The following is a 9401-nucleotide window of genomic DNA, read 5'->3' as shown; positions in this document are numbered from 1 at the left end:
TATATATATATAAATATATAAATCGAGAAGATTCGTAATACGATTAATATATAATAATTTTAAGCTCTAATACCTAAAGGATCCTCGCGGTTTCCCTTATCCGGAATCGTAAACACTCCAGTCACTTGATGTCCATTCTGTCGTAAAAGTTTGTAGACTTCCGCCGCGAATGGACTTTGTCCGATAATAGCCACCTTGAGTTGCGCCATCGTCGACTGCGATTTTCAATATTATCATTTGTGAAAAATTTTTATTAATCTCTATGTACTTTCTCCCCAAAATTTTCTTCGAAAATTAAATCAAACTCTTAAGTGAGATAAATACGATAATTGTAAGTAATGTCATCGTTAAAATAATTTATTACATCAATCTGTTAAACAGTTCATCGATTTATATTTCTATTATACGTTACACAAAAAATTAGCTTTTTGTCAGATATCTTTAACAGTAAATACGTTAATATTGAACGTTTTAGATATTTCATTAGTAAATGTATTAATTAAATAATGTTCAATCTACATACCTATCCAGGATTTAGTCTCTCTGTTCAGTAGCAGTTTATACAGGCTGTAAATATATATTTACGAAGCTTATTTACAGAATATCACCGTGAAGCCCCTATTAATATAATTAATCGCGCATCCACGACACCATTGCCACATAAAAAAAAAACGTGAGTGATATCATATTAATTAGTATAGTAAATTCATCATAAAATGTAAATTAATATTAACAGGAAATATCGATCATGCAGAAGTCAATTATTAAAATTAAACCAATAAAAATATCTAAATCTTATTACGGTAAAAGGATAGAATTATAAATTTACATGTGACTACAATGTTACTGTTACTTTCTTATAGACGCATAATATTATTTAATATTTTAAGCATTATATACATTTAATATTCTAAGAATACGCTTAAAATATTAAATAATATGCGCTTATAGGATTGGTGATTTAGAAAAAGAACACTGTAACAGTGATAATTTAATTTACGTCGATAAGATTGTATTATGACATTGCCCTAATATAATCTATGTATATTACCTGATATCGCATTCTTTATATGACATACGTTATATGTTACATTTTATATTCATCACAATACGATCGCCATGATATTTCACGTATTATAAGAAGTATTTTGTTCTAATAATAATGCAATAAAAATAATGCAAAAGAGAAATTCGTATCTCTCATGTATGCTTCATGGAGTCAAATTTTTTCTCTCTCTTGAATTTCGATGGAACAGGATTTATTGAACTTACGATATTCAAGACGAGGTTGCGCCGCCGAACGAGATTCCTGAGGGCCAGCATCAGTTGCAGAATGTAGGTGTATCGCGAGTGTATCGCGGGATATGTCCACGTTGCGCCTTCACTTTTCTCACTGATTGCACTTCGAGTGCAACTCGATCGCAGTCAATTTCCTTGCGCAAACTGTGAACACCCGGGTAAAAGCAGTTACATATATATATATACGTGAACGATATCAATATCATTTAAACGGAGGTCAAGATTCGAACTATTTACTTTCCTCGAGAGACTTCCATTATCTCTATGTCATAATTCAGTAAACTATCCATGGCCAAAGCCATGCGACCAAGCTTATGTTTAAACATTTTTTCTCATAGTACCAGACTATTAACAAATTCAGTAGTTTTTAATTACACTGAGAAAAAAAGTTATTAACTTGACTAAATGCGTTTAGTTCGTAATGATTATTTAAATAAAGTTCAAATATTTATATATTTAGATTAACAAAATTTTGTAATTTAAAACATGTTATTTATTTGAATTAACAAATACCTTCTTGACAGTCCGTAGACCGCTACATTTAGCTGAATCAATTAATATTTTTTTGAAACAGCAACTTTTTCTTCTCTGTAGCAGAATGAGATATATCAAGAATTCAGTATTTATTTGTTATAAATCGGACAACACTATTCTATCATAAAATATTTTTGATAATAGTATTTATTATTAAATAATATGAATTGCGAAAAATAAGAAACAAAAAGTACGTTTAATAACATCCGAATTTTCTTTTTATTTTATTAATAATATTATAAAATATTCAATAAGAAATAATCGATTGACTAGAAAAATATGAAATCTTATTTTCTCCCTCGTTTCTAAATTGATCTCACTCTAGAATGAATTTGCAAAACTAAATTGCAAATTATTTGCAACAGTCATTTCTTATCAAATACTGATAATGATTTAAATTTATTTACGTCAAATATAACATCGAATCAGAATTGATCGGAGATTTTTTTTTCTATAATGCCAATGACTTTCTAATCGTAAGATACGAACTGATGTAAGTGCAAACCGGCTTGTTCCAGTTAAAAGGAAAGATTCGCCGGTTTTGAGATCATTAGTTCACAAAGAAGCAAAAAGTCTCGTCGATAAATTCGTTTGCATTTATACTAACATTTTCGAACTGCCGCTAACCGGTTTCGGATCACTCTGTTCAATGAGATTATACGATCTTTATCACAAGACATGTAAACGTAAAGTATTTAATATTATCTATTTCACGCATCCATAATTCGTAATTCCACGAAAACGATCAGTTATCACGTTGTAACCCCATTACATAATTCATCATTTAACGTTCTCATTCCATAAAGGACTGTTTAAACTATAATATGCATACCGAAAAAAATTGCATTTTTTTTTAAAATAAGCCAAATAAATTTTTTCGGATAAACAGACACATCTTCTTTGCATTCATAAAAATTTGTACTCGTTAATGATGTTTACGTTATTTTTAAATTTCTTAATTAAAGTGAAGACAGTAACAAGATAACTTTAAGGATTTAATAATTAGAAAATAAAATAATTAATGCATATGAAAATTATTAATTATATATGTATAGGTATTATATATTTTTATATTATATACTACATTCGGGCATATAAATATGTATGCATATACTTAACACTTAGAAAACTAGTTCGTAAGACAAATTATTGTATAGATTAATGTAAAACTAGATTAAATGTCTACAACATATGATACAACATATACAATTTTGTTATTCAAGTTGGTTCTTGTTGACTGCTTCATTAATATTAACTATACTAATAACTTATTTGATAAACTGTATATCATGAATTTATCAGCATATAGCTTTATAAGAATAAATTTATTATATAGTGTATTTATTTGAATAATAATTTATTCATATTGTGTGTGCGCGCGCGTCCGTACGTGTGTGTGTGTGTGTGTATTGTGTGTTGAAAAATTTGTCGCGAAAGGAGATAATTAAAAAATTCGCGAAAAATTTTATTGTATTTATACAAACCAAAAAAAATCGCTTCTGATAATAAAACGATTTTTCTTCATATCTTATACATAACAATTTAAGATAACAGTTTTAGATTCTTGAGACTTTCGATTTGCGATAAACCGAAAATACAGATTCGCTAGTCGAACAGAACGCTCAATATCGTGGTACTTTGAATTCAGATGCACCCTCGATCGCCGTTGTCGGTTTCCTCTTGTTCATAATGTTCTGGATCTTTTGCCATTCGCGATCGAGTTCTGCCTTCTCATTCTTCTCTTTATTGTACTTCCTGGTGCGTCTACCATCAGCCATTTTCACGCCGTACTGAAAAGCTGCCTTAGGCAGCGCCTCTTTGTTGTTCATATATTCGCTGTATTCCTCGGGCGTATCAAAGTCCCAGCGACCTATCGGGCCCTTTTTATTACCTAGATCCATCTTCGTATAATCCACTTCATCGTCTGAATCATCGATAGCGTCTTGCATCTCGTCTAAACCTGGATAACACTCAGCGTATCCTTCTGGTTCGGCCGCGAGTTTGTTCAGCAATGCACCCTTTTTCGGCGCATTGCTGTCTGCTGCAGCGACTGCAGCGGCAATCGCGTTCGGCTGTAACGCGTTCGGCAACTGAGGCGCGTTTGCCTTGTCATCAGTATCCAGATTCGATTCGGGCTTGTCAAAGTATGAGCTCTTCTTTTTCTCGCGCAGCTGCCCATCCTTTTTGCTTATCATCGTCGGCACATAATCACCAATGTCGCCATAAATACTCTCATCAGTAACGGGCTGACGTGACTGGATGTCGAGTTCGTTCAGTTCATCGCCACGACCGCGTCCATCCTTCAGTTTTTTGCCTTTCTTGCTGTGACGGCTTCCCTGGCGCAAGTACGATAGTATCTGAGCCAATTTATTTATTACAATATCATTGGTCGTGAGAGTTGGTGTATTGTCGATCGTAGGCACGTCTGCCTTGCTTCTGATAAGCGTCGTCGGTATGTCGACGTCGGCATTTTCATCATCTAACTCGATCACATATGCCATGCGACCTGGCGTAAAGAGTTCATTCCTTTCAATTTGCTTGGATTTCATGGTCATGATTGTCTTGTATACATTCCGACCGATCTTGGTCTTGAATTGCATCTCGTCATCTTTCTTCTCCGGAAGTGGTTCTTTCTTTGACTTCTCCTTTGGCTTCACTAGTTTCTCTAACTCCTGCTCTTGCTCATGTTCTTTTGCTTCAATTTCACTGCGTACCTATAAAATGTAGCATTATATTATTATATTATTTAATATAATAATATAGGATTATATTATTATATTATTTAAGAATATACAATGAATGTGAGTTAAAATAAAATTTAAGATTGGTATACATACTATCACACAAAGTATACAGATTCCAATCTTATATACTCAAACTTTTTAATGATTTTATTTTAAATAACTGATAAATAAATTGATTCGATATATAAATTTTTTGCAGTCAATTTTTTTTAAAACTTTGATAAAGCAATAAAAGAGGTAATAAAATCCTGAAGGCATTATACCTTCTGCAGAAGAGCGTAATCCAAGCCTTTGACCAAGTGAGTGTGCTCCATGTCACCACCCAAGAATTTAGACTGTTGAATCATCTGTCTCCTGCGCTCTGCAGCATCCATGCCAGATTTCAGGTCAGGTGCAACAGCTCGATAAGCACTAGCATTGTTCATAGGATCTTCTGCCTGGTAATCTTGATTGGTACCATCCCTGCGCTCTCTCGCACGATCTCTATATTTCTCAGCGAGCTCAGCCATCTTATCCTCCTCCTGCTTTTTTAATTTTGCATAGAAGCTCTTCTTCTTCCTTCGCAACTCGGCCCGACTGCCTCCGCTAACTTGGGGCGTTTGGGCAGTTTTTGCACTCGCATCCCTTACTGTACCTGGCACGGAGGCTGGAGTAGCTGAGGGTACTGACGCCCTTGGAGTCATCAGGAGCTTTCGAAAATCATCGTTTGTCAAGCGAACGGACATACCCACCTCTTCTTCCGTTTCAGGCATCTTGGCTGACTGTTTTTCCTGGTATCAGAAGCAAAATTAGAATCATTAAAATTATAGGAAAAAACACCATGATTTAAAATACTCAAACTTTTTCATAAGAGTGAAACATTTACCTTTAGTGTTGTTGAAAATTGTAAAACACAAAATAACAATCTCTGCACAATATTCAAAACGTCAAACAAATTTGTATTTTTACATTTACATATATCTACGTCAAGGATCGGTACACTTTATAGGTTAGTTTATTTAAAGCTATCTTATGATGGAAACTCAAAGTTCCGAATGCAGGGATATCAATGTAGAATTCTTTTGCAGTAAGCAAATGTTCCTAGTAACATGTGGAATTCCGTCTCCTGTCAACCTACGACATTTAGGGAATTTCGGAAAACAAGATCCGCTAATCACGAAACCCGACGATTCCGAGAGGACGAGAGATATCATACCAACCGTTGGTTATTGTCGACGTCGCCTTTTCCCGAGTCGCACTGTGCATGACTGTGCATGAGGACGATCTTGAAGTTGTAAATTTTACCGTGGAGAGCCATGACGTCGGAAAACATCGTGTATGCAGCGGAGAAATGAAGCAAATCGCGTCGTGACGTCTCGAGGGACATCGCCGCTGAACTTGAACAACGCTGGAGGTTAACTCCCGCCGGAGACACTCGCGTATCCAAATGGTTACGACCTCGCGTTATAACCTGCGTCGTGTATGCGATCCTTACATCAGCTGATGAGTTCGATGTAACTACGCGTTCACGACAACCGGATTTTTTCAAACATCTCGTTCCCTCGATTTGTTGGACAGAAAACGTCGCAATGGCAGACCTCGCCTTGGGGGAGCTCAGCGGCGATCAAACCGAAAAAGTACTGCAGTTTCAGGTACAATCTTGCTCATTTCTTATCTTATTAAAATCACGCGCATTATTCCTATGCGATATCGTGAATGATGTCACATAATTATCCACAGGATCTCACCGGCATCGAAGATCTCTCGATATGCAGAGACGTTTTGCAGAGGCACAATTGGAATTTGGAAGTGGCGGTTCAAGTACATTATATTTCTCTTTTATAATATATCTCTTAATTTATTCTTGCTAGACTGCATTCCAAAATTTTATTCTGACAATTAGTAAAAGATTTAACTCCTGGATATTCATACATAAGTAATAGAATTTATTCTTGAGTATTCTTTTTCTTTTTTTTTTTCTCTTTAATAATATATATAGTTCTATGATTTACTTGTGATATCAGAAAATATTGCTTAAGATGGTCTTGAAATAATCAATTATAAAAATTGACTCTTGAGTTACTCTCCTCATTGTAGTAAAGTCTTGAAGTATAGCTTAACATTTTAAGATTTCTAACTTCCATAAAATATTGAATATTATCCGATATGATTAACTGAGGACAAAATTACATTTTGTTGCAACAGTGCAGCATACTTATTTACTATTAATAATTTTCTATGTTACCAATAAATATCTTATGTGAACTCCATATACATGCAAAGTATGAAGCTCTAATTTGTATGATTTAAAATGTTTCTCTATGTTGTAGGAGCAATTAAATTTGTATGAAGGCAGACCATCTATGTATGCACAGGATTCACGTGCCCGCCCACCCCAAGTCGTAGATGACAGTAGTTCAAGAATTTATTTTAGTTATCCTGGAAGCTCTGGTGGAGGTGGTGGTCTCTTATCCTATATTTTTTCCATGTGTTATAATCTAGTGAGCAGTATCCTGCAGTTACTTTTTGCAATATTTAAAAGAAATGTTAGACCTGGTAAGTAGTGTACAATAACATTCTCTCTCTCATATCATAAGTTAATTTCTTAAGAATCAAGAAAGACATTTATATAGAAAATTTGTAAAAGCAAATTTTTCAATTTACATTATATAGTGCATGTATATGCAAGATTTAATTAAAATCTTTTAAGATAATTTACTGACTGCAAATTGATTTAAATTAATTTTGCTAATTGTTATCCTAATCACATACATATAGATCTATGATTGATGCGCTAATTGAAGCAATAAATAATATCTTTTAAGTGTCCTCTGATCCAGTGGAAGATGTAGTCAACTTTATTAGATCTTACGAGGAGCGTTATGGTAATATTCACCCAGTATTTTACCAGGGCTCCTACAGTCAAGCTCTTTCGGATGCGAAACAAGAATTAAGATTTCTCTTGGTATATCTGCATAAAGATGAAGCGCAGGAGGTCGACCAATGGTGCAGGTAATCTTAAGATTCTAATAGATAGATATATATACAATAATTTAGATATATATACAAAATACACAATAAAGATGAATTAATACTGCGCACATCTGACGATATCATGTCCAATAAAAGAATTCTAGTTATAACTTCAATTTGTCTCCAAGAAACAAATTCTATTCTGGCTATTGGATGTTGTATGTCGGATGTCATATGATGATATGAATCCTACACAAGAAATGCATTTTTTTTTTTTTTTTCAGGAATACATTGTCCGATCCTGAAGTAATAAGATATATAAACATACATACTTTGTTCTGGGCATGTAACGTAAAATCTGGAGAGGGCTATAAAGTCGTGGAAGCGCTCAAATCGGGTTCATATCCTTTCCTAGCGCTTATTGTATTAAAGGACAATAGAATGACAATAGTCGGTCGGTACGTAAGACTAATCTGCATACTTTGAAACAAATGTTTGTACAACTCTTCAGTATTTACAATTTAATTGATAAATTTATTTTTTTTTCTTATAGATTGGAAGGCGCGCCATCTTCTTCTGATTTAATGTCGCGATTGCAAACTATCATAGAACGTAATGAAATCAATCTTATCCAAGCACGTCGGGAAAGGTAATTAAAATTTTTCATAAAATTTGTAAATATTTTAATCTTTGCAAGAGAAAAAAAATAGATAACATTAATTAAGTTATCTTTTGAACATCTGCTGATGTATGTGTTTTATTTTAGGGCAGAACGTAGCGCGGCACAATCGCTTCGACAACAACAGGATCGCGCTTACGAGGAATCGTTACGCGCGGATCAAGAGAAGGATCGCAGAAGAGAGGAGGAACGAAAGGCACGCGAGGAGCAAGAGGCCCGAGAAAAGGAAGAATTGGATGCTCAGGAATTGGAAATTCAACGTATACGTCTCGAGAAAGAACGTACTATTGGCAAAGTGCCCCTCGAACCGGAACCATCTAATCCCCATGCATGTCATCTTCAAATTAAACTTGGAGAGAGAACAATGAAAAGAAGATTTCTTATGACTGATACAGTCAAGGTAATTAGTATGAACAATTATAAATATAAACAGTAGTAAGTGAAAATCAACCTAAAAATGTTCAACACAAATAAATGAAAGTCTTATTCGATCAAAGCACTGGTACCCAACAATATTTTTGTGTAAATTTTACAATTTTCAGTTCAAGTAAATTTAAGTATTCCAACTTCAGGGCTGTGTTTCGGGATCGACAAATAATCAACTTGCATTTGCTTATGTGAAAATTGTAAAGTTCACAAAATATTAAATCCCTTTGACCAAATATGATGAATATCTTTTTCGCTTATTTGTGTGTGCGTGCGTGCGTGCGTGCATTAATCATAAAAATAAATATAAATATAAATAAATAAAAATAAAAAAATATTCTTAATTAGAATTTATTATAAAAAATTTTCAAAAATTTTTCAACGCACTTGTACACATTCAATTATGTACCATTTATTGACTCAGCAAAAACAATGATATATAATGAAAATAAGATTTTTTTTTTTTTTTTTTCAGGATGTTTATCACTGGATATTCAGCCAACCAGATTCTCCAGCGAGTTTCGAGATAACAACGAGCTATCCGAGAAGAGTCCTCTATCCTTGCAGAGATATTTCGACTCTATCGGATGCCGGTTTAACCCACAGAGAGGTTCTTCACGTTAACGATCTAGACGACTAATTGCGATCATCAATATTTCGATATGACATTCTTCAAGTTCTGGTATCATTCCACAAGAAAAATGATACTGTCATGAAAGACACTTGTCAAGGGATACAAGCTCATGCAGCATAAGATGCAAACACAC

General features: G+C 34.0%; 3 protein-coding genes across 6 annotated transcripts in view; 1 reads left to right on the top strand and 2 right to left on the bottom strand.

Moving 5' to 3' along the window:
- Nucleotides 1–2494, bottom strand: part of LOC108693639 (cytosolic 10-formyltetrahydrofolate dehydrogenase) — a 7115-nt gene extending 4621 nt beyond the window's left edge. Inside the window, exons 1-3 of one of the 3 annotated variants that reach the window (XM_018202678.1) lie at nt 2441–2494; nt 1273–1443; nt 74–215 (exon numbers count right to left, since the gene is read on the bottom strand). In XM_018202678.1, coding sequence (XP_018058167.1) covers nt 74–215; nt 1273–1323 — 193 coding nt within the window. In that variant the 5' untranslated portion in view covers nt 1324–1443; nt 2441–2494. Of the gene's footprint in view, nt 1–73; nt 216–523; nt 568–1272; nt 1444–1812; nt 1876–2440 lie in introns of those variants that run through there. The other 2 variants (XM_018202679.1, XM_018202680.1) reach the window with 2 other exon arrangements.
- An 813-nt stretch (nt 2495–3307) lies between these two features.
- On the bottom strand, nt 3308–5805 carry LOC108693747 (protein Red). Of its 2 annotated transcripts, none has more exons than XM_018202864.1 (3): nt 5777–5805; nt 4841–5347; nt 3308–4547 (listed from the first exon to the last, which is right to left on the bottom strand). In XM_018202864.1, the coding sequence occupies exons 2-3, from the start codon at nt 5327–5329 to the stop codon at nt 3456–3458; spliced, it is 1581 nt and encodes a 526-aa protein (XP_018058353.1). In that variant the 5' UTR covers nt 5330–5347; nt 5777–5805; the 3' UTR covers nt 3308–3455. The 2 variants fall into 2 exon arrangements, with proteins under 2 accessions (XP_018058353.1, XP_018058352.1); XM_018202863.1 differs by lacking the exon at nt 5777–5805 and adding an exon at nt 5443–5596.
- A 138-nt stretch (nt 5806–5943) lies between these two features.
- On the top strand, nt 5944–9395 carry LOC108693748 (FAS-associated factor 2-A). Its single transcript, XM_018202865.1, has 8 exons — nt 5944–6208; nt 6297–6377; nt 6887–7112; nt 7382–7568; nt 7814–7987; nt 8083–8178; nt 8296–8608; nt 9110–9395. The coding sequence occupies exons 1-8, from the start codon at nt 6146–6148 to the stop codon at nt 9272–9274; spliced, it is 1305 nt and encodes a 434-aa protein (XP_018058354.1). The 5' UTR covers nt 5944–6145; the 3' UTR covers nt 9275–9395.
- Nucleotides 9396–9401: the final 6 nt, after the last annotated feature.

The sequence above is a fragment of the Atta colombica genome, unplaced genomic scaffold (genome assembly GCF_001594045.1).
Source record: "Atta colombica isolate Treedump-2 unplaced genomic scaffold, Acol1.0 scaffold96, whole genome shotgun sequence".
Taxonomy (NCBI): domain Eukaryota; kingdom Metazoa; phylum Arthropoda; class Insecta; order Hymenoptera; family Formicidae; genus Atta; species Atta colombica.
The sequence above is the reverse complement of the archived record's forward strand: the minus strand, read 5'-3'. Positions and strand labels throughout refer to the sequence as shown.

What these genes read in the sequence shown, in the direction of transcription:
- LOC108693747 (XM_018202864.1), bottom strand. Translation starts at nt 5,329, where the DNA reads ATGCCTGAAACGGAAGAAGAGGTGGGTATGTCCGTTCGCTTGACAAAC. An exon ending in ATTACGCTCTTCTGCAGAAG is followed by an intron (nt 4,548 to 4,840) that starts GTATAATGCCTT and finishes TACATTTTATAG; the next exon opens with GTACGCAGTGAAATTGAAGC.
- LOC108693748 (XM_018202865.1), top strand. Translation starts at nt 6,146, where the DNA reads ATGGCAGACCTCGCCTTGGGGGAGCTCAGCGGCGATCAAACCGAAAAA. An exon ending in ATTTGGAAGTGGCGGTTCAA is followed by an intron (nt 6,378 to 6,886) that starts GTACATTATATT and finishes TCTATGTTGTAG; the next exon opens with GAGCAATTAAATTTGTATGA. An exon ending in TTATGACTGATACAGTCAAG is followed by an intron (nt 8,609 to 9,109) that starts GTAATTAGTATG and finishes TTTTTTTTTCAG; the next exon opens with GATGTTTATCACTGGATATT.